This window comes from Bos mutus, chromosome 22 (assembly GCF_027580195.1).
Source record: "Bos mutus isolate GX-2022 chromosome 22, NWIPB_WYAK_1.1, whole genome shotgun sequence".
NCBI lineage: Eukaryota > Metazoa > Chordata > Mammalia > Artiodactyla > Bovidae > Bos > Bos mutus.
The window spans coordinates 15,698,737-15,722,809 of NC_091638.1; the positions used below are offsets into that span (position 1 = coordinate 15,698,737).

The 24,073-nt window shown below is 42.7% G+C and overlaps 1 protein-coding gene and 1 non-coding gene across 4 annotated transcripts in view; both read right to left on the bottom strand.

Moving 5' to 3' along the window:
• ANO10 (anoctamin 10) overlaps positions 1-18,170 on the bottom strand; it is a 218,474-nt gene extending 200,304 nt beyond the window's left edge. The window contains exons 1-4 of one of the 3 annotated variants that reach the window (XM_070359700.1): positions 17,987-18,170; positions 5,835-5,987; positions 2,443-2,640; positions 1,204-1,338 (exon numbers count right to left, since the gene is read on the bottom strand). In XM_070359700.1, the coding sequence (XP_070215801.1) occupies positions 1,204-1,338; positions 2,443-2,640; positions 5,835-5,973 (472 nt within the window). In that variant the 5' untranslated portion in view covers positions 5,974-5,987; positions 17,987-18,170. The remainder of the gene's footprint in view (positions 1-1,203; positions 1,339-2,442; positions 2,641-5,834; positions 5,988-17,986) is intronic. The other 2 variants (XM_070359699.1, XM_070359701.1) reach the window with 2 other exon arrangements.
• Positions 18,171-22,657: 4,487 nt separating this feature from the next.
• LOC138984833 (small nucleolar RNA SNORD36) lies at positions 22,658-22,726 on the bottom strand. The gene has a single exon (XR_011462115.1). It is a non-coding gene; the product is annotated as a small nucleolar RNA SNORD36 (small nucleolar RNA).
• Between the last annotated feature and the right edge of the window lie 1,347 nt (positions 22,727-24,073).

Consider the following 24,073-nt stretch of genomic DNA (forward strand, 5'->3'; position numbering starts at 1 on the left):
AACGGATACAGAGTGTCAGTTTCACAAGATGGAAAGAACTGTGGAGATGGACGGTGTTGATGGCTGTAAAACATTATGAATGTATTTAATACCAGTGAACTGTACATTTAAGTTTTGGAAATGGTAAATTTTATGTTATATGTACTTCACATTAAAAAAAGAGAGAGAAACTTAAGAGATAATAACAACAACAACAACAAAAAGAGTGATCTATGATTGGATCTTGGTTTAAACAAACTATCTGGTGACAAGTGAGAAAGTCTGAATATGGACTGACTCGGGCACCCGTCCTCCTGGATGACACTGACTGTTACAAGGAAAGGAGACTGGGGACACAGAAACTGGTATGTTTAAAGAATTTCTTAGGCAGCAAAAATGTTCTGGGCCTTGCTATTATCTGGGTTTCAGGAAAATTTGGAATTACATGTCATCAATACTTTCGGTCTACAAACTGATATTTTCATTCAAACGGAATTATACAAAATCAGAAAGTTACAAACTGCTAGTTTGCATTCAGGTATGATGTCCCACTGTGACTCTTAAGTCTTTCTATGTTTGTATCTGTTCATACCCAGTGAGATGAGAGGAGATGGAAAGAAGGCTCCAGGAAAAGACCATGTGTCTAGTTTTTATTCCTCTACAGATTTTCATTACACTATAATGTCTGGGCATACGGTAAACTTGGCTAATTTTAACTGAATAATATGCAAATGCATTCACACTGAATTTTAAGCTTACTGAATGCTGTGAACCTTGATAAAGAAGAAGTTGAGAACCATAAAGAACAAATAAGTTGATCTAAAGCTACAACATCATGAAGGTCTAAAGGCAAAATATATAATGGTGAAAAAATAAATTATTGTAAAGTTGTGTAAGTTTTTCAGTAAGGGTGGAAAAAGTCATTATAATTTGTTATTTACTAAGCAAAATATAATTGCATTATGGAGGAGCCTGGTAGGCTATAGTCCATGGGGTCACTAAGAGTCGGACACGACTGAGCGACTTCCCTTTCACTTTTCACTTTCATGCACTGGAGAAGGAAATGGCAACCCACTCCAGTGTTCTTGCCTGGAGAATCCCAAGGATGGGGGAGCCCGGTGGGCTTCCGTCTCGGGGTCGCACAGAGTTGGACACAACTGAAGCCACTTAGCAGCAGCAGCAGCAGAATGTATATTCATGAAATTAGTTGATACAATGACTCACATAATGATTTTCCTGGGTACAATTTTGCCTGGGGGTAACCAGGGATCATTTTTTCATCTCTGGCTCGAAGATTTTCAAGTTCATGTTTGATAATGAATTGACGTTCTGCCATGCTGAGGAAATCATCATTATCATCTAAAACAAAACAAAAATTCATAGTTATTTTCTCAGTATTAGCCAAAATAAAATCTAAAATATTCAAACACCCTGGGATTATGAAATAATGGTATAGACAATAAGTAATTACCATAAAGAGTAATCCAAGTAATAAAAATTACATAGAAAAGGATATAAGAATAAAAATATTCTAAATGCCTTCACATAATACAGTTCTTCAATCATTACACTAATGATTATATGGTTCAAACAACCAAATGGTAGACACTTGCTTGCCCTCATTTAACTGAAATGAACAGAAAGTAATATATTCTTTAATTTTAACAATATTTTTATTTAGGAATGGATCTGAAGTTTGCCTACAAGGCAAATTCTCTTCCAAACTCTCAAGCCCAGGCCAATTTCCTTGTGGAATCCAACATCCCTCACATACATGAAGAAGAAAGCCTGATAAGAAAATAGTGTCATTTTTTGACAGGTGAATCCCCTCAAATGTGGTGAATTTCACCTCAATCATTTATTTACCAATATACAAAAATCCAGAGTGACTGAGTCTGAAGAAGTCCAATTGTATCTTCTAACTCTGAAAGACCCTGGAAGGGACCAGTTCTGAAAGCAACCTCCCACTCTGCTTTCACAGCCATCCTGGATTTCACAGTTCTTTCCAGAAATCACTCTCTTCTGAAACCCCCTTTGAGGCCAGAACAGAAGCAGGATAGGGAATTACAGGATATGAAATACTACTGTGCTTCTTACTTATATCAATCTAATGAACATCACCATTCTAAGACTTAGAATTATATAAATAAGTGACATATGTCAGTTTTATGTTCATCTATTCCAGAGGTTACAAAGTAAATCTGCAACCCCAAACCTGATCCCACCTGGTTTGATAAATAAAATTTTATTGGTACATAGCCTCATTCATTTGCTTCTTATGGCTGTAGGCTGCTTCTGCTGGACAAAGGTTGTGCTGAATAACTATGACAGATCATAGTGTCCACACAGCCTAAAATATTTACTATCAGGCCCTTTACTGAAAAATTTTGCTGACCCCTGATCTATTCATCAAAGACTTCCTTTTGATAAATTGATTCTGATAGAAACAACCTTGGAACTTACCATCAAAATCTCTGAAGCTGTGTCGGGTTCCATACGTGAAGGCTCTCATGGTGTTATCACTGCACTCTTTTACCAATCCCACTGCTTCTGCCCCCAGCAACAATCGAATCTTGGAGGCACCGACAAGATATAAGTTCTGATTTTCTAGTGTTTCTTTTTCATATTTATTTAACAACGGTCTAAATGACAGCTGAGCACCTTCGGAAACAAAAGATGAGCAGAATCTTAGAAACTGATAAACATAAAAGTTTCAAATATGAAAGCCTTTTAAGTAAGTATTCTGTCTCTAGTTTGGCAGAAGGCAAATAAATTATATTAATGATTTAAATCCATCTCCCAAATAAATAATAAATAAAAGTTAAGTTGGGGAAGGCAGTTCTTTATAGCTTTTTGAAATAAACGTCAAAACTGGAAACTGTAATAAGTGGCTTGTCAGTTACTCAAATTAGAAGTAGATATTAGACAAGAATAAAATATTTGTTAGCTCTAAATATAAAATTGTACTAAGTAAAAACATGAAGCAAAAGGATATAATATAAAAAATACAAAAATTTAAGAAAATTAATTTGAAATAAAATATCCCAATAAAAATGCAATAAATGTAACACAATTATAGAAGATTACAGATTGTGTGAATGTTAAATACTGAATAATAAAGAGTGAAATAATTTTTCAATGATTTTTCCCATAAATATTAATACATTCAATTAGGTTTAAAGCAGATATTGTTACTTGATACTGTATATGTAATTATTTCACTTAAAAGATTGTAGAAAAAGGAATTTTTCCTAATTTTTAATTTCTACCTACGTCAGACTTTTTAAGGTATGTTTATATCTTTACTATTTATCCTGTATGAAGTGTTGACAGGAGTTATAAAAATACCAATCAGATGGAACAGGATAATGAGCAGAATTTATATTTTACTTACCCAGGGGGTTAGTAAGGTTAACTTGCTATGGCATTATTATTTAGGTACTTTACAACAGAGGCATTTAAGGCTTTAATTAAAAAACAAATAAAAGATCTGTTCAATTTAAAGAAAACACAAATGGCTCTTAAACAGAAAATCCTTAATGTCATCCATATTAAGATAAATGCAAAACAACACCAATATGTTATTTTTCACTTCTCACACTACAAAAATCAAGTCAGACTGAAAAAATAGATGGTGGGGGTGTTAGCCATGAAAGTGCTCCACTCCACCCAGATCTCCCCTCCAAAGAATTTGCTGTGAGAAGCAGAGCTGACCGACAGCCATCTGCTTTTCCCCCTTTGGCTGCTGCACCCCCACACCTAGGCTATGGGCTGAACCCCACAGGACAGTGGAATGAAGCCATTGTGCAATGCTGAGCCTGGCTAATATGTTCTCAGAACCATGCTATAGTCTGAGGCTTTTCCTATCCAAGTCTCCTTCCTTCCCTCTCTCCTTTCACAAGCTTCAGACACGCACCAAAGTCAGAAGGCTATCATTGTCTAAGCCTGCTCCTTCCTACTTTATCTTTCTACAGATGATCCTCTCTACAAACCTCCTGTGCATTAAATCCCACTTGGCATCTCTTGCTTGAAAGACCCAAACGACACAGCATGTAGGGAAGGTACTCTTAGACATGGCTAGGGGAACAAAAACTGCTATAACCTTCATGGAGAACCATGAAGAGAACCATGAATGTTGTTCTGACAAAGAGCACTCTCTCATTGCAATCCCCGACCCGTGAAGCAATGATTTGTTCATGTGATTCCTTTAGGGTTTGTTTTCATGTCACCAGACAACATGCTTTTAGAGCTATTTTTCTTTTTTAACTTTGGAAAATGAGGATTAAACTCTCTTTCCAACCCACCTCCCTCATTTCTACCCACCATTCTCACAGTATCATTATATCATCCTTTTCATTCCATCAACAGTACTTTCATTATGGCTACATACATTATAGTTGAGCCTTACAATGTGTTATGATTTTCCTTTCCTACAACTTACCATTTTCCCAAAAGTTGGTATCTAGCTTGTTTCATAATGTGCTTAATATACTTATTGATAATTCAATCCCCCAAGCTAACTGATTAAGTCTTCCCTCAATACACTGTCATGAGAAAGAGTCTGACAACAACATCTTTTCAGAGATCTTATCTTTATCCTCACACGTTGTTGGCAGCTGAGTGAGTTCAGAATTCTAGACTGAAACCATTTTCCTTCAGAAATGAAGATATTCCTTCACTGCCTTCTAGCTTCCAGTGTTTCTGACCTAGCTTCTTTTTTTGGAAGTCCGTAGTGTCTTCCTGTCCCCAGGATTCTGAAACATTCCAATCATATACACCAGTTTCAGCCAGTCTGGGCATTGCATGGGCCGATTCAATCTGAAAAAGTGTACACCAGTCCTGAGTTTTTCTTTGACGATTTCTTCCTCTCCTTTTTCTCTGTTTCCTTTCTAGAACTCCTTTTATTCAGAGGTATATACCTCCTGGACACTTTTAGGGGGTGTTTTCTGTAGTTTTATGAAGTATCTGATGAAGGACTGATGCTAAGGCTGAAGCTCCAATACTCTGGCCACCTGATGTGAAGAGACGATTCACAGGAAAAGACCTTGATGCTGGGAAAGATTGAGGGCAAGAGAAGGGGACGACAGAGGATGAGATGGTTGGATGGCATCACTGACTCGATGGACATGAGTTTGAGCAGACTCAGGGAGATGGTGAAGGACAGGGAAGCGGGGCATGCTGCAGTTCACGGGGTCGCTGAGACACAACTGGGCGAATGAACAATGACAACAAAGCGTCTACTCCACCTCTTTCCCAGGTCCAGCCCCCTTTTTGCCAGAGCTGAGGGTTAAACTTTGGCTTCTTCCATGAAGTCATCCCTTACCACCCTGAAAAGCATCACTTCTTCCTTCCCTTGACTTTCATAGCAAGTACACATAGGAGACTCATTTTTAAGTATCATGCGCTATTTTGTAACAGCTTTTTCATTAGCTTTTTGCCTATTCCTTTGACTTCCTTGATCTAGCATTCAGTCTCCTTACCCTGACAGTAATATCTTTGCTGGCAGAGACATGTTTCTGTTCCTCTTAGCATCACAACCAACACACAAAGAATACTCAAAGACATTCATACATTTGACAAATATTTATTAAGTACCTACTATGCACCAGGTACTGTACACAGGCGCAGAGTTTACAGCTGTGAACAAAATCACTCAGGGTGTTTATGGTCTAAGAGAGACTTACAACCTAACGTTGACTTAAGACCTCCTTTCAAGTCCTAGGTATAGAACAAAGAGCAAAGAAATGACCGTGAATTTTAAAAACAGATCAACCAGAAAACTGTGAAACACGTTTGTAAATGCAGTTTTATTCAAGTGGGCATGACTGAATCGGAGTAATATTTATTTTGCTCACCTCCATCTTTCTTTTTAGTGATGATTCGGTTTTTCAGCCATTCTTTGGTTTCTTCCTTGACATCCTGAGCAAGTTCTATGACGACCAAAGGTGTGAAAGAACTCTCATGAGTATCCAGAGCAGATAAGGTCACTTTCATCTTTGACAAACGTGCTGAAAATAAGAAGTAAACATGGGTTCTCACGGAAAAAAAAAAATATAGACTATATCTGTATTTTCTCTTAATGAAAATTAACCACAATTCACCACAAGTCTGGCTTCTTAGACAAAAGGAATTTTCCCATGATCCAGATGGGTTACATGCCAGGCTCACCCAATGGTTCACAGCACCTGTGGGGGCCAGGCCCTGTACAAAAACAAGGGAACAACACCCTTGTCTGTAAGCAGATCAGAATATGGTGGAGGGGACATTCAGGTAAGTGATGGCATAACAGTGTAAAAGGTACTCTCACAAGAGAACTAAGAAAGTATTTACAGACGGTGTGACGGACCTGAACAGGACTTAGAAAGTTGAACGAGAGTTTGCCAGGTGGACAATGGATGGCATTCCAGGTAGAGGAAATAGAGTGCCCCCTACAAAATAATGATGAAAAATAGCCAAGAGACTCAGAGAAATAGAAGTGATTAGTTACGGCTGGAGCATGAACTCTGTTTTAGGGGAAGGAGGATGGGAATGGACCGGTACCTAATGATGGCTCCTGACTATTACAAAGCAACTGCGCCTTGTCAACATACAACAGAAGTCACCAATTCATTATGAGCAGGGAGCTGACACACTCCAGTTTCATGTTGCAGTATGCAGTCTATGTCCCCAGCACCAGCTGCCCCTCCCAGTGTCCTTAACTTTCTCAGAGGTATCATCTTTATCTCTGTTACCAAGCCTGAAAATTGTCACAGTCAATCTGGAGACCCACTGATGGTATCAGTCACTAAGGCCTAACGACCTCCCTTTAAAGTGTTTCTCATGTCTATCTCTCTAACTCAGTGATTCTCATCAGGGGCACTTTTCAGACTTTGGACTCCTTTATTCTAACTTTGTACTTAATGGAAGTTTTAATGACTCCAAAGCACAAGTGCAAATCAATTATTGGGTACAATCACAGAAGGTGTGACCAACAACACAGGGCATCTTTCCTTTCTTTGGGGGAACTCACGGTCTTGCAGCAAGCTGATCAAACAGACCAAGACTGGCCTGGACTCATAAGCTTTTGTTTTTCACTAACAGAGCATAAGTTTTGTTTGGGGCAACACAGGTATTATAAATTAATGCTGGATGTAAATTATACTACAAATACACCAGGAATGCTATTTCCAGGTATCAGCCAAATGAGAGTCAGCAGGCTAGGCTGCCAAGTCAAAATAGGACTGAGTTCTCACCTTCAAATAGCTAATCATGTGGTAAGGAATTATATAGAATGACAAAAGAGTTAGCAATTAGAGCTATGGGAACTCAGAATACCTCATACACAAAAGTAAATGGTCCAGCAAAGAGGGAAGCATGTTCTACGCAGGGAACAACACGTGTAAAGTCAATGAAGCGAGGGTAAAGTCCTGACCAGAGCAGGGTGATAACCTGTTTGTGAGCTGCAACCATATGGGAAAGTCTGCTGCCATTTACATCTGACTCAACAGTCAGTAAGAAGTCACTGGAGGTTTTTGAGCAGACGACTATGTGCCAGGGTGATATAAATCCCAACTGGTACATTTAGGGGGCTTTTGTCCTGGTATGCTTTCAATTCCTTTGAACCTCTTAAATTCCTCATAACAAAAAGTTTGGGAAAAGGTTAATCTACCAATAGACTATAGAAGCTTACCATCATCATCTTTTACATGGAAATATCAAATACAACAAACATTAATCATGGGGTGACTATGGGCCAGGTCACGATGGAGTCTAAAGGTACAAAAGTAAATAAGGTCGACATCTTACTTTTGAGAAGCGAGGATACATCAAATCATTCTAACACACAGACTCGGTGCTGGGTTGACCAAAAAGTTCATTCGGGTTTTTCTATTGCAGCTTATGGAAAAAGTGAAAGACTTATTGGCCAATAACCGGAGGGACAGGGGCAAACTGAGGAGGCAAAATGACTTTCTGGGAAGGGAGCCTGAGAACTAGAAAGCCTTCAACTTGGAGAAGATACACAGATGACTCCATGGTTTCTAACCAGGGACATGGGAAGAATGGCTGTGTATGAGCAAACAGCAAAGATGGAAGGAATGGTGAGGATAATGTGACAGTAAAGGAAGGGCTCAACAGGACATATGTGCACAGGCATCAAAGGTCAAAGCTTGGCTGCCTTTATGCACTGCCTAATGTAAGTGAAAGAAATGGCAACCCACTCCAGTATTCTTGCCTGGAGAATCCCATGGACAGACTGGCCTGGTAGGCTACAGCCCATGGGGTCACAAGAGTAGGACACAGTGACTAAAGCACCACCAAAGTGAGTGAGAATTATTCACAATCAACAGGTCATAAAACAATCTTTCTGAGAAACTAGAGGCAGGTTTCAGTTCTCAAGAAGCATATGAGCTCTATCTAGAAATTCACAATGAATACTTGTTCCTTTCAGTCTCCAAGCATGACCTTAACCTTAAAAAGATGTCCCATATGTTACAGACAAAATGTCACAATCTCTGATATACAAAGAATTCTTACAAATCAACAACAGGAAAATACAAGAAAAACTGAAATGACAAGTCACAAAGAAGAAATAAAGAGGACAACACACTTGAAAAGATGTTCAAAGTTACTAAGAAAAGAATGCAAAGTAACAATGAGATGTTTTCCCTTTTCAGATTTGTTGAAAGGTGGACAGAACCCAGATGGTCTGGCACAAGAGCAGAAAAGTTGGCATTTTCACATATTGCTGTCAGATGTTAATTCCACCTTCCCATAAAGAACAGTAGCAATCTGAAAAATGGTATTCAATACACCATTCAAGAGAACATTGCCAGTTCTAGGAATTTATGTTGTTGTCCAGTTGTTCAGTCATGTCCGACTCAGATCACTCCAGGCTTCCCTGTCCTTCACTATGTCCGGGAGTTTGCTCAATTTCATGCCCACTGAGTCAATGATGCCATCCAACCATCTCTTCCCCCATGGCCCCCTTCTCCTTTTGCCTTCAATTTTTCCCAGCATCAGGGTCTTTTCCAAAGAGTTGGCTCCTTCACATCAGGTGGCCAAAGTATTGGAGCTTCAGCATCAGTCCTCCTAATGAATATTCAGGAATTTATACCAAAACTATAATAAAAAATGTACACAAAAGAAGTTCATTACAAGTCTTTTTTCTATCTTTCCTATAATTGTCAAACAGGAGAGCGGCTAAATAAAGTCTATTATACAACAGAATCATTAATACCAGGATACAGATCCAACTCCATTAACATGAGAATGTTTTATAACACACTATAAGGTAAAAATGCAGAGTGTGACCCCATTTATGAATATATATAATCCACCATAATTGTAAAATGACAACACTAGCTACTGCATTCAAAGCACTGGGCTATGTTTTTCTTTTTCTTTTTTCTTTTTTGGCTGTGCTGCTCTGCATGCAGGAACCTAAAGCTTCCTGACCAGGAATGAACCCATGGCCCCTACAGTAGAAGCTCAAAGTCCTAAACACTGGATCACCAGGGAATTCCCCAAGACTATACATTTTTTGGCTCAGTCAGTAAAGAATCTGCCTGCAATGTGGGAGACCTGGGTTCGACCTCTGGGTTGGGAGGATCCCCTGAAGGAGGACATGGCAACCCACTCTGGTATTCTTGCCTGAAGAATTCCCATGGACAGAGGAGCCTGGCGAGCTACTGACCATGGGTCACATAGAGTCGGCCACGACTGAGCGACTAAGCACACAAGAGTCTCACACCAACCTCGTGAAGAAGGAATTTCAATGTTTTCACTTTACAGATGAGAAAACTGAGGTGATAGAAGTAAAACAGTCCACATCACAGTTGCAAAGAGGGGAACTGGGCTTCAAAACCAGACAGCCTGATGCCAGAGCTCACAGCCTTAACCACAAGTGTGTATATATACCTACTCATCACATATGACAGACTTGTGTATTATACACACTTGTGTTAGTCACAGGTGGGTATGTGCACTTAATAAAAATTCCATCAATGATTAGGCAGATATATTTTTCCTTGGCCATTTCCAGGTAGTAGGATCCATGATAATTTTTATTTTCTTTACATTTTTCTTCCTAATTTGAATTTTAGTGAGCACGTATTTCTTATGATTAGAAACAAATACCTTCTATGTTTATAAAACAGAAGACTCAACTTTTCAATAACAGGTGGAAAATATACACTGCAGTAATGACCAAAACATACTTCTAAAATGACATATGCAATATAATATTTTGCTTTACTCCTAAAATTAAAAACATATTAACTTTGAACATAAGAAGTTGCCAAGCTTCAAAAGATTCTTTTGTTTAGTTTTGGGTAAAAGCATATAACGGAGAAGGCAATGGCACCCCATTCCAGTACTCTTGCCTGGAAAATCCCATGGATGGAGGAGCCTGGAAGGCTGCAGTCCATGGGGTCGCTGAGGGTCGGACACGACTGAGTGACTTCACTTTCAGTTTTCACTTTCATGCATTGGCGAAGGAAATGGCAACCCACTCCAGTGTTCTTGCCTGGAGAATCCCAGGGATGGGGGAGCCTGGTGGGCTGCTGTCTATGGGGCTGCATAGAGTTGGACACGACTGAAATTACTCAGCAGCAGCAAAAGCATATAAACTGAAAGAACTTGTTACCTATTCAGGAGACTGGCAAAACCACTGCAGAAGCTGGACTAGGATAGAATTTTTAGAGCAAAAGGAGCCTTAGGGATCAATTGGTTCCAAGACCACACACTATTTCATGTTAATAAAACCTGAAGTTACACATGCCAAGAGGCGCAACTCCACGTCCAAGGAGCAGTGGCTGCGCAGGCACAGGACGGCCAAGATGAGCTACTCCGTGTTCAAGGTCAGGAGGGGTGGCTGTGAGGAGATACCCCTTGTCCAAGGTAAGGAGCAGTGGCTGCGCTTTGCTGGAGCAGCCCTGAAGAGATACCCCACGTCCAAGTTAAGAGAAACCCAAGTAAGACAGGTATTGCGAGAGACATTAGAGAGCAGACACACAAACCATACTCACAGAAAACTAGTCAATCTAATCACATGGACCACAGCCTTGTCTAGCTCAATGAAACTAAGCCATGCACAGTATGAAAGGGCAAAATGATAGGATACTGAGAGGAACTCCCCAGGTCAGTAGAGGCGCAATATGGAGATCAGTGGAGAAATAACTCCAGAAAGAATGAAGGGATGGAGCCAAAGCAAAAACAATACCCAGCTGTGGATGTGACTGGTGATGGAAGCAAGGTCCGATGCTGTAAAGAGCAATATTGCATAGGAACCTGGAATGTCAGGTCCATGAATCAAGGCAAATTGGAAGTGGTCAAACAGGAGACGGCAAGAGTGAACATCGACATTCTAGGAATCGGCGAACTGAAATGGACTGGAATGGGTGAATTTAACTCAGATGACCATTATATCTACTACTGTGGGCAGGAATCCCTTAGAAGAAATGGAGTAGCCATCACGGTCAACAAAAGAGTCCAAAATGCAGTGCTTGGATGCAATCTCAAAAACGACAGAATGATCTCTGTTCGTTTCCAAGGCAAACCATTCAATATCACAGTAATCCAAGTCTATGCCCCAACCAGTAACACTGAAGAAGCTGAAGTTGAATGGTTCTATGAAGACCTACAAGATCTTTTAGAACTAACACCCCAAAAAGATGTCCTTTTCTTTACAGAGGACTGGAATGCAAAAGTAGGAAGTCAAGAAACATCTGGAGTAACAGGCAAATTCGGCCTTGGGATATAGAATGAAACAGGGCAAAGGCTAATAGAGTTTTGCCAAGAGAACGCACTGGTCATAGCAAACGCCCTCTTCCAACAACCCAAGAGAAGACTCTACACATGGACATCACCAGATGGTCAACACCGAAATCAGACTGATTATATTCTTTGCAGCCAAAGATGGAGAAGCTCTATACAGTCAGCAAAAACAAGACTGGGAGCTGACTGTAGCTCAGATCATGAGCTGCTTATTGCCAAATTTAGACTCAAATTGAAGAAAGTAGGGAAAACCACTAGACCATTCAGGTATGACCTAAATTAAATTCCTTATGATTATACAGTGGAAGTGAGAAATAGATTTAAGGGACTAGATCTGATAGACAGAGTGCCTGATGAACTATGCAATGAGGTTCGTGACATTGTACAGGAGACAGGGATCAAGACCATCCCCATGGAAAAGAATGCAAAAAAGCAAGATGGCTGTCTGGGGAGGCCTTACAAATAGCTGTGAAAAGAAGAGAAGCAAAAAGCAAAGGAGAAAAGCAAAGATATAAGCATCTGAATGCAGAGTTCCAAAGAATAGCAAGAAGAGATAAGAAAGCCTTCCTCAGTGATCAATGCAAAGAAATAGAGGAAAACAACAGAATGGGAAAGACTAGCGATCTCTTCAAGAAAATCAGAGATACCAAGGGAACATTTCATGCAAAGATGGGCTCAATAAAGGACAGAAATGGTTTGGACCTAACAGAAGCAGAAAATATTAAGAAGAGGTGGCAAGAATACACAGAAGAATTGTACAAAAAAGATCTTCACAACCAAGATAATCATGATGGTGTGATCACTCACCTAGAGCCAGACATCCTGGAATGTGAAGTCAAGTGGGCCTTAGAAAGCATCACTATGAACAAAGCTAGTGAAGGTGATGGAATTCCAGTTGAGCTATTTCAAATCCTGTAAGATGATGCTGTGAAAGTGCTGCACTCAATATGCCAGCACATTTGGAAAACTCAGCAGTGGCCATAGGACTGAAAAGGTCAGTTTTCATTCCAATCCCAAAGAAAGGCAATGCCAAAGAATGTTCAAACTACCGCACAATTGCACTCATCTCACACGCTAGTAAAGTAATGCTCAAAATTCTCCAAGCCAGGCTTCAGCAATATGTGAACCGTGAACTTCCAGATGTTCAAGCTGGTTTTAGAAAAGGCAGAGGAACCACAGATCAAATTGCCAATATCTGCTGGATCATCGAAAAAGCAAGAGAGTTCCAGAAAAACATCTATTTCTGCTTTATTGACTATGCCAAAGCCTTTGACTGTGTGGATCACAATAAACTGTGGAAAATTCTGAAAGAGATGGGAATACCAGACCACCTGACCTGCCTCTTGAGAAACCTATATGCAGGTCAGGAAGCAACAGTTAGAACTGGACATGGAACAACAGACTGGTTCCAAACTGGGAAAGGAGTACGTGAAGGCTGTATATTGTCACCCTGCTTATTTAACTTATATGCAGAGTACATCATGAGAAACACTGGGCTGGAAGAAGCACAAGCTGGAATCAAGATTGCAGGGAGAAGTATCAATAACCTCAGATATGCAGATGACACCACCCTTATGGCAGAAAGTGAAGAGGAACTGAAAAGCCTCTTGATGAAAGTGAAAGAGGAGAGTGAAGAAGTTGGCTTAAAGCTCAACATTCAGAAAACGAAGATCATGGCATCCGGTCCCACCACTTCATGGGAAATAGATGGGGAAACAGTGGAAACAGTGTCAGACTTTATATTTTGGGGCTCCAAAATCACTGCAGATGGTGACTGCAGCCATGAAATTAAAAGACGCTTACTCCTTGGAAGGAAGTTATGACCCACCTAGATAGCATATTGAAAAGCAGAGACATTACTTTGCCAACAAAGGTCTGTCTAGTCAAGGCTATGGTTTTTCCAGTGGTCGTGTATGGATGTGAAAGTTGGACTGTGAAGAAAGCTGAGCACCGAAGAATTGATGCTTTTGAACTGTGGTGTTGGAGAAGACTCTTGAGAGTCCCTTGGACTGCAAGGAGATCCAACCAGTCCATTCTGAAGGGGATCAGCCCTGGGTGATCTTTGGAAGGAATGATGCTAAAGCTGAAACTCCAGTACTTTGGCCACCTCATGTGAAGACTTGACTCATTGGAAAAGACTCTGATGCTGGGAGGGATTGGAGGCAGGAGGAGAAGGGGACGACAGAGGATGAGATGGCTGGATGGCATCACCGATTCGATGGACGTGAGATGGTGATGGACAGGGAGGCCTTGCGTGCTTCAATTCATGGGGTCGCAAAGAGTCGGACACGACTGAGTGACTGAACTGAACTGACTGAAGTTATACAACCATTGTAGCAGAAAGAGGACTGAAATCCAGCACTCTTTCAATGATACCATGCCGTATGCAAAGAACCTTTTTTCCCCCTTTTTATGAACTTAGCCAATAATATTGGTTTATAGTCTCACCACGGCAGTGGCCGTACCACAGCTGTGTAGCCAGCCGCGCGCTTTCGATCATTAAGAGACTCACAGACTAACATAAATGCCAGTGCTGCTTAGGCTCTGCTCTGAGCAGTTCAGTGGAGCTTGGTAAGTTTTGACCCCTCCAAGGCTCCGGTACACAAGATGCTCTTGGAGCATCTTTCAACACTGCTTGTTTTCAGGTGCTTCACACATGTGCCACCCACTGGGCCACAGCGTACCTATGGGCTGGGTGACCTAAGAGACAGGAACCTCTCTTAAATGACCATGGTCCTGTCCCTGAAGCCCTGTGCCCTCCTTCCCGGGCCCTCTACTCAGGGAATTTCCATCACTGCACAGTATCATGCCTGTGGATGCTCTCTCCTCAGGCAGTCCTGCCCCTCTCTGGGCTCTGCATGCAACATCACTCTTGTGGTTCACTGACCAGTGCAATCCAGGCCTGCTCCAAACCCACCTCTCCACATGGGCAGGCCCAACAGAGGGGATATCAAGTGTAAGGTGGTAAAAATAAGAAACCTCACGGCGGCCAGGGCTAAGCCGAGTTCTGCAATCCACTTTCACCAGAGGGTCTTAATTGGAGCTGGCTTCACTGTTACAATGCACACTAGACTAGTGTGTGTGTGTGTTGTTAGTCACTCAGTTGTGTCTAACTCTTTGAGACCCCACAAACTGTAGCCTGCCAGGCTTCTCTGTCGATGGAATTCTTCAGGCAAGCGTACTGGAGTGGATTGCCATTTCCTCCTCCAGAGGATCTTCCCGACCCAGGGACTGAACCCTGGTTGCCTGCATCGCAGGCAGATTCTTTACCACTTGAGTAGTACGTGGAACCAGAAAACCAGGTGGGGGGACATGGTGGGTTTAAGTGTGGGCATGGCAGAGGGCCTCACAGTTCCTGTTGGGGCCAATCTGAAAACAGGCAATGACTGAACACATAGATTTCCTGGGCACAAGAGAGTAGAATGATTTCTGCTACCATAGCCAGTGTCCCCTTTTATCCAGAAAGTTGGCCAGGCCAGCACCCAGGAATAACTACACGACACAGAGCAGCTAGGTTCCATATACTCTCGGCACAGGGTCAGTAGACAGCCATCCCAAACTCTTTCTCCTTTATCATGTATTGAATTGCACACAGGCTAAAGGAGACCTACAAAGGAACTGGCTCCTGGTTGCTTTTATGTTAGCTACTGGAATCACTTGCCTATTATAAGAGCGACATCCTGACCACATGGTGGCCGAAACGCACGTGCGCAAAGAAACTCACCGTGATTCAACCAAGAGGGTGGGGGGTGTTCACATATTTTATCAAGGATCAAAAAAAAAAAAGAATAACAACCCCTTACTTCTCTTCTTGAGTTTGGGTAAAGAAGAAAAGTCAATGGAATTATCATTAATTCAAAGAATAATAATAAGTAAATGGACAAGGCTGTCTTTAGGAATCACCTTACGTCAGACTCAAGGAGAAGCTCTGATCAAAATGACAAAATTACTTTCAGTCATAAAGTAGAGCAGGATCATGTCCGTGAAAGAAAACTGAAGGGCTACACTGATCAAGCTGGAAGATGAGAGAGATTTCCTAGGAGAAAAGTTGCAATTTTAAAGGCCGGTGGTAGAAGGAAAAGGGACAGGACCCCTCCTAGGGCTCCTGAGGTCTAAGACAACTTAGAGACAGCCTCTAAAACCTCGGCAGGTAGTTAATTATGAGAGCAATTGTGAGACAGTCCCCCTTGAGACCTAGGGCAGCTGCCCCTCAGAGTCACCTAAGATGTGGGCAGATCTGAGAATGGAACTTGAGCACTGCACACCTCCACCCCTCACTAGAGTTCCACACGGACACCCCCAACACAGGGAAGATGCTGAGGCCCATTCCCTGAGGTACATACCTGGGAACCTCCTGGCCTCAGGACTCCACAGAAAGGTGTGGGAGAGTTGAGACATGATGCCATAAAGACGACCTGGTCACAGCTGCCCACACCTGATTACATGCTGCACTCAATAGTCTGTCTACATTTAGCACCCCAGACACTGTCAAGATTTCTGCTTCTTTGGGCTGGAATAATGTCTGAGAACCTAGAGCAACACTGAAACTCCTCCCCAAGCACAAGACCTGGCACACAGCTGAACCGCTCCTAAGTGATAAAAGAATGAATTCACCTGATGAACACACCACCATTTACGAAGATGTTTAGGGAGAATTTTCAATGATCCAGGAAAATGCTAAAAATACAAAAGGAAAAAACCAAAACACAAAGTAAAACAATATGACCCTAATTATGTAATATGTACATTTAGTTATTTAGAATTCCCTGGTAGCTCAGGCGGTAAAGAATCTGCCTGCAGTGCAGGAGACCCGGGTTCAGTTCCTGGGTTGGGAGGATACCCTGGAGAAGGAAATGGCAACCCACTCAAGTATTCTTGCCTGGAAAATCCAAAAGGCAGAGGAGCCTGGCGGGCTACGGTCCATGGGGTCACAAGAGTCAGACATTACTTAGTGTCGAAACCACCAAACGTTTAGTTATGCAAAAAAAACAAAAATAAAGAAGAATTGCATCAAAATATCAGAGTTGGTGAAATAACATGGAGTTTTAATGTTCATCCCTTATACTTTTCTCTATCTTCTGAGTTTTCTTACAATGAAGAAAAGTTTCACTTAGCTTGTTGATTTGTTTTTTTAAGTGCACACGCTTTCCAATTTACCAGGACTTTTCTTTCCCTTTCCAGTATTTTAGGGTCTTTTCAATTTCATTCTTCATCTGCAGTTCTACAATTTAGCAATATGTGGTCATAACAGATACGATCTACTTTCCACAGTTAATTTACAATTGTCTGTCACACTCACAGAATGGGCTGTTAGAAAACATCTAGTTCCTTCATGTAACTTTAAATGGAAAGTAATCACAAAAGAAAGATTTAAATTTTTTTTAAAACCCCACAGGATTCGATTTTTAAACATTAAAACTCTATACACGATTTAAAATATTTTAAATATTTGTGATGTTTTTCAGTCCGAATAAACAACCTCAACTCTGAACTCTGTAAGGGTGGGACCTCCATACACGGTCTGGGTTGCTGGAATAGGGTTTTACAGAGGACAGCGCCCACCAACGCTGGCGCGGCCAGGGCTCCAGGTAAATTAGGAGAAGCACCTGGTCCAGTCACAGCTCTCAGGTGTCCCAGGCACTACCCTTGATTTGCATCTATTATTTAAGCTGCACGATGTGTCCCTGTTGAAAGCCTGGAAACTCGATCACCCCAATGTGAGAAACAGCAGAACTCACAAGCTGGCTGGGGTCACACGCTTTCCGACTGTCCAAGGAAGCGTGAATCACCGGCCCCCGTGAGCTGGTCCTTCCCCAAAACGCCCTTCACTGGGCTTCGCCGACTTCTTCACCCCGAATCACCTCATTCCCCATAGGTCTGGAACACCTCAAGCCCCCGCATCCTGCCTCCACAAGCCACCGGAGTTCAACCTCACCAGATTTCTTCTATGAACCCTCCACCTCAGACCAACCCTGGCCCTCTGCAGCGTCCAAGCCTGCGAATGCCACTCCCACCTGCACTCCTCCCCGCTCCGACCCCCGACTCGAAAAATACCCAACCTCGGCGTCCCTCCCGGTCCCATTTCCCCACTCCCGGATTGCCAGCCCCGGAAGGTACACCGGGAAGGAAGGGTGGCGGCCAGGAGTCCCTGGAAGCGTCGCGCCGCCACCCGGCAGCCCACACTCAACGACCCGCAGAGACCTGGGCTCTGGCCTCCGAGTGTCAGGGGTCGCCGGCCCCCTACCCCACTCACCCGCCGCCTCAGCGCTCCACGTCTTCGGGGGCGGGCCCGAGAGCCGGCGAGTCCCGGAGGCCTGGCGAGCAACTCTCGGGGCTAGAGGCGGGCTGGGGCCTGCGGGGCGGGCGCCGCTGAGCGCTGCGGGTGGCGGGCGTGGCGGGGCTGAGACGCAATCTCGCGCAGGCGGGGCGGGGCCGCGGTGGGGGTAGGCGGGGCTTGGTGCTGGGGCCTTGCGGTGAGTCACCCCCGGCGGAGAGACGTGGCTGCCCCAGAGAAACGCTAGACGAGCCAAACCCCGCTGTCACCTGCATTGAGAGCTGAGGCTGCTAAGGAAAAGGGTTGCCTTTAGGGCTGTCACTCCGCGTGGCGGCGGGACCACGGTAGGAGAGGCGGGGCCTCGCAGGGCTGTCCAGCAGGACGGGGGCAGGACCAAAATGGAGAGGCGGGGCCTCCTAGGACTGGGCTGTCACTCCAAGAGTCCAATGGCGACCCCTAAAGAAATATGCCCCTTTCACATTTTCCTCTTTTCCTGTCTCTTACTGGGGCTTCCCTGGTGGCTCAGTGGTAAAGAATTCTCCTGTCAATGCAGGAGACGCAGGAGATGCAGGATCGAGCCACCGATTGGGAAGATCCCCTGGCGAAGGAAATAGCAACCTTCTCCAGTATTCTTATCTGTAAAATTCCATGGACAAGAGCAGCCTCGCAGGCTGTGGTCCAGGAGGTTGCCAGGAGTCGGACACGACTGAGTGAGCACAGAAGGTCCACAGTCCAACTTTCTTGTCACTTTCAAATATAAGAATGTCTCATTTTAGTTGTAATTCACTTTCAGGTAATGAGAAGTCCAAATACAGTATATTATTAAAACTTCATATCCAATACAGCCAAATATCTTATAGATTATAGCCTCCTAGCCCCGCCTTCCCCTACCTCGGAGAAAATCTCTTACTCTCCCTTTTTTCTCCACCCTAGCTAGGTTAGTCTCCCTGCTCTATTCACCAGACACCCTCTACCACCTTTGCCACCTCCCACCTCGGGATCTGTGCCCTGGGGTTTTGTTCCCTCTGCTTTCAAAGCTCTTTGTTAATTAAGGAGATGATTTATTTCCTTCCTTCCTTCCCTCACAGGAACCTGGAATCAAATCCCATCTTCTCACCGAGGCCCTTTCTAACTATTCTTTAATACCTGCTCTCCAGTCCATCCCACCATCTTACCTTCAGTTCAGTTCAGTAGCTCAGTCGTGTCCGACTCTTTGCGACCCCATGAATCGCAGCACGCCAGGCCTCCCTGTCCATCACCAACTCCTGGAGTTCACTCAAACTCACGTCCATCGAGTCGGTGATGCCATCCAGCCATCTCATCCTCTGTCGTCCCCTTCTCCTCCTGCCTCCAATCCCTCCCAGCATCAGAGTCTTTTCCAATGAGTCAAGTCTTCACATGAGGTGGCCAAAGTACTGGAGTTTCAGCTTTAGCATCATTCCTTCCAAAGAACACCCAGGACTGATCTCCTTTAGAATGGACTAGTTGGATCTCCTTGCAGTCCAAGGGACTCTCAAGAGTCTTCTCCAACACCACAGTTCAAAAGCATCAATTCTTCTGCGCTCAGCTTTCTTCACAGTCCAACTCTCACATCCATACATGTCTACTGGAAAAACCATAGCCTTGACTAGACGAACCTTTGTTGGCAAAGTAATGTCTCTGCTTTTCAGTATGCTATCTAGGTTGGTCATAACTTTCCTTCTGAGGAGTAAGCGTCTTTTAATTTGATGGCTGCAGTCACCATCTGCAGTGATTTTGGAGCCCCCCAAAATACAGTCTGACACTGTTTCCACTGTTTCCCCATCTATTTCCCGTGAAGTGATGGGACCAGATGCCATGATCTTCGTTTTCTGAATGTTGAGCTTTAAGCCAACTTCTTCACTCTCCTCTTTCACTTTCAAGAGTCTCTTTAGTTCTTCTTTGCCTTCTGCCATAAGGGTGGTGTCATCTGCATATCTGAGGTTATTGATATTTCTCCCAGCAATCTTGATTCCAGCTTGTGCTTCTTCCAGCCCAGCATTTCTCATGATGTACTCTGCATATAAGTTAAATAAACAGGGTGACAATATACAGCCTTGACTACTCCTTTTCCTATTTGGAACCAGTCTGTTGTCCCATGTCCAGTTCTAACTGTTGCTTCCTGACCTGCATATAGGTTTCTCAAGAGGCAGGTCAGGTGGTCTGGTATTCCCATCTCTTTCAGAATTTTCCACAGTTTATTGTGATCCACACGGTCAAAGGCTTTGGCATAGTCAATAAAGCAGAAATAGATGTTTTTCTGGAACTCTCTTGTTTTTTCGATGATCCAGCGGATATTGGCAATTTGATCTCTGGTTCCTCTTACCTTAACATACTTCTTTTTTCCTTAGTGCTCATCACCTTCTAACGCTTTATATTATTTTTTGTCAATCTTTCACTAGGATGTAAGCTTTACAGGGGCAGAGATTTTTCAGTTTTATCCATGATACATCCCCAGTTAAGGATCCCAGTAATGCAATAACTCTTAAAAGGAATGAGAGAAACAGTGAATGGGCGCTTTCTCCTGCAGTTCGCTGGAGACAGATGCCTGAAGTCCTACAATGCCGGAGAAGCTGGGTCTGCTTTTCTGTCCCCTGACCCTGCTTTGTGTTTTCCAGGTTCAAGACAGGAAAGAGGGAGACCAGGGATAGAGCACAGAAGCCTAATTACTTGGAAGGGACTGTGTGTTGATCTTTCTAGACTCCTAATGCTCTGTCATAGCAGCTTACAACTTATTGATCAGTTCTCCTGTGGCCATCACAGTAGGTGGCCAGAAGTTCTTTTCTCTTCTGAAAATCAGGACAAATTGTTTAGAGGTTCTATAGGTTTAGACATTGATTACTCAATAGCCTTTTTTTTTTCAGCTGCACAATTCCTATTTTCTCATTCCTTGCATTTATGGCCATCTCTCCCTATAACATCTTCTGATATTTATATGCTGGAAGGACTGGAAAAATAAAAATTGAATGGAAATATTAAAAATGCCTTTCACAAAGAGGGTCTCCTTTCATCTCTACAATTAACACATCAAAACTGTAAGTATGACAAATTAGTTGTTGGAAAACACAAATGGTAGACTTCAGTTAATGATATGGACTCCTGTATCAGTTAGCTGTGGCTGTGTAACATTATTAGGGATTTCCTTCTCTACCACTCTCCTTTGGGACATTTCTTTCATAATCTCTAGCACCCAGAACATCCTTTTTCCAGTTCTGCTGGCCAGAAAGATAAGAGCTCCTCTGGAGTTTGCTGTCCTTTATATCTGTTGTGCTGCTCTGTGCAGCTGGGGCAGCCCTCAGGGCAATGTTGAGGAGAGAGAGAAAAACTGACAGAGATCCTCCCCCTACTTCATACAAGTGTCCCTCTTCCCATCTCCTCTGACCAGAGGGATAGGTTTTCTATCAGGGTCTAATTATCCATGTCACTGTACTATAGTAATGAAGTACTGTGACTATGAAAGCTCCAGGACAGAGAAGGGAGAAAAAAAAAACAATCATGAATTTTCACCCCTTTCTCCACCTCGTAGCATCCTTTTCATATTTTGTCCAGAGGTTTAAGAGGTAATCAGTGGCAGACATAGGCTGCAATGGAGTTACTCCATTTCGGCCAGAACCAGAACTTATCAATTTAATAAATGAAAAAAAAGTATTAATTTATATTTCTCTTATTATGAATGATGAGACATATGCATTTCATTTGCTACAAATTATTTATGTATTTTGTCTACTTTTCTACTGGATATAGAAATACTTCATATAATCATAAAAATAATTCCTTTCTTAGAAATGAATGTCAAAACTTGTTCTCAGTTTGACATGCCTTTTGAGTTCTCTTATGCTATTTTACTTGCTTTGTTTTTTCCCCTTTGATTGTTTTGGTTTTATTGGCCGTGCAGACTTTTCCCATTTCTAATTGGTCAATTTTTACCAAACTTTTGTTTTACTACTTACTACATTTAGTTACATTATACTTAGACCTACACCTCTCTTGTATTACTCTGAAAATCCTTCTATGGTTTCTTCTTCTTTTTGGAAGAACTTTTTATTACTTTTATGTACAGAAAACTCAATAATGTGCACTTGACCAAGTTTGGTGGCTAGTTCTTTGACTTTGCCTTCTCCGGCTTGGCAATATGAGCTACTGATTTTGAACCCTGGACACTGCCTCCCCAATGATGGTAGATCTCACCATAACTGTCATTGTAATTGATCCTGATGACTTCCACCAGTTTAGCCAGTGTGCCCTTGTCTTCTGAGTTGACTTGCGTGAAGGCCACAGTGTGTACAGGTCTTCCCATGGACCAGACGCTCCAGCCTGGCCTTCTCCTTGATTATGAAATAGGGAACCCCACCTTACAACACAGGGCAGGCAGGAAGACCACGATCTGGAAAACAACATTAACTCTAGAGTGTATTTTGAGCAAAAACAGTAACTTAAAAGCTAATGTAGAGAACCTACTGTTTAGCAAAGAGAACTCTACTCAAGGATCTGTGGTGACCTAAATGGGAAAAAAATCTAAAAAACAGTGATATAAGTATAATGGATTCACTTTACTGTACAGCAGAAACTAACACAATGGTGTAAAGCAACTTATTCCAATAATTTTTTTTTTTTAAAGCTAACATGGTAGCAATTGCTCAGGGTTAAAAAGCTCATGTATTTCTACTTGAAGGTTTAATTGAGAAATTCACATGATTGCAACATGGTTTCTTCCTAATGTTTCATCATCTCATTTTTTTTCCTTTAAAAATTGGACCCATCAGGAATTTATTTTTGATCCAAGTTACGTAGTATAGATCCGACTTTACTTGATATCTTGATAGCTATGCATCTGCCCTACCTCATTTACTAACTAATCCATCTTTCCCTGATAGATTTTAAATGTCACTGTTACCGTATATTAAATTTACTTCTGTATTTTTTGACTTTCACAATACATCATTTTGTTTCTTTAAACTCTCCAATATAACCCACCCCGTCTTGAATCCCTCATTCCCATCATGACTGTCTAGGAGAGCAGCCACTGAAGGCTCCCCTTTAGTAAACTTGTTCATTCCAGGCAACAATGCTGCTGCTGCTGCTGCTGCTAAGTCACTTCAGTCGTGTCCGACTCTGTGCAACCCCATAGACAGCAGTCCACCAGGCTCCTCTGTCCCTGGGATTCTCCAGGCAAGAATACTGGAGTGGACTGCCATTTCCTTCTCCATCAGGCAACCACAGGGGATTATTTATGAAACTTTTTCCACTGCATGCCCTAGATTTGCTATAACCCATTTCCCCTGGTAGCTCAGCTGGTAAAGAATCCACCTGCAATGCAGGAGACCCTGGTTCGATTCCTGGGTTGGGAAGATCCCCTGGAGAAGGGATAGGCTACCCACTCCAGTATTCTTGGACTTTCCTGGTGGCTCAGATGGTCAAGAATATGCCTGCAATGTGGAAGACCTGGGTTCAATCCCTGGGTTGGGAAGATTTCCTGGAGAAGGGAACAACTACCCACTCCAGTATTCTGGCCTGGAGAATTCCATGGACAGGGGAGCCTGGTGGGCTACAGTCCACGGGATCAAAAAGAGTCAGACATGACTGAATGACTTTCACTTTCACTTTTCGGGCTTCTCTGGTAGCTCAGTTGGTAAAGAATCTACCTGCAATACAGGAGACCCTGGTTGGACTCCTGAATTGGGAAGATCTCTTGGAGAAGGGATAGACTACCCACTCTAGTATTCTTAGGCTTCCCTGGTGGCTCAGTCAGTAACGAATCCACTTGTAATGTGGGACACCTGAGTTTGATCCCTGAGTTGGGAAGATTCCCCTGGAGGAAGGCATGGCAACCCACTCCAGTATTCTCTGGAGAATCCACATGGACAGAGGAGCCTTGTGGGCTACAGTCCATGGGCTTGCAAAGAATAGGACATGACTGAGTGACTGAGCCCAGCACAGCATATTTTCCCCTAGTGGCACGTTCACCATTATCTTCAAACCTAGTCAGGTCAAACCCAATCCCAGATTCCCATCTTGACGGGTCTCATTTCTGCAACCACTTCCAATATC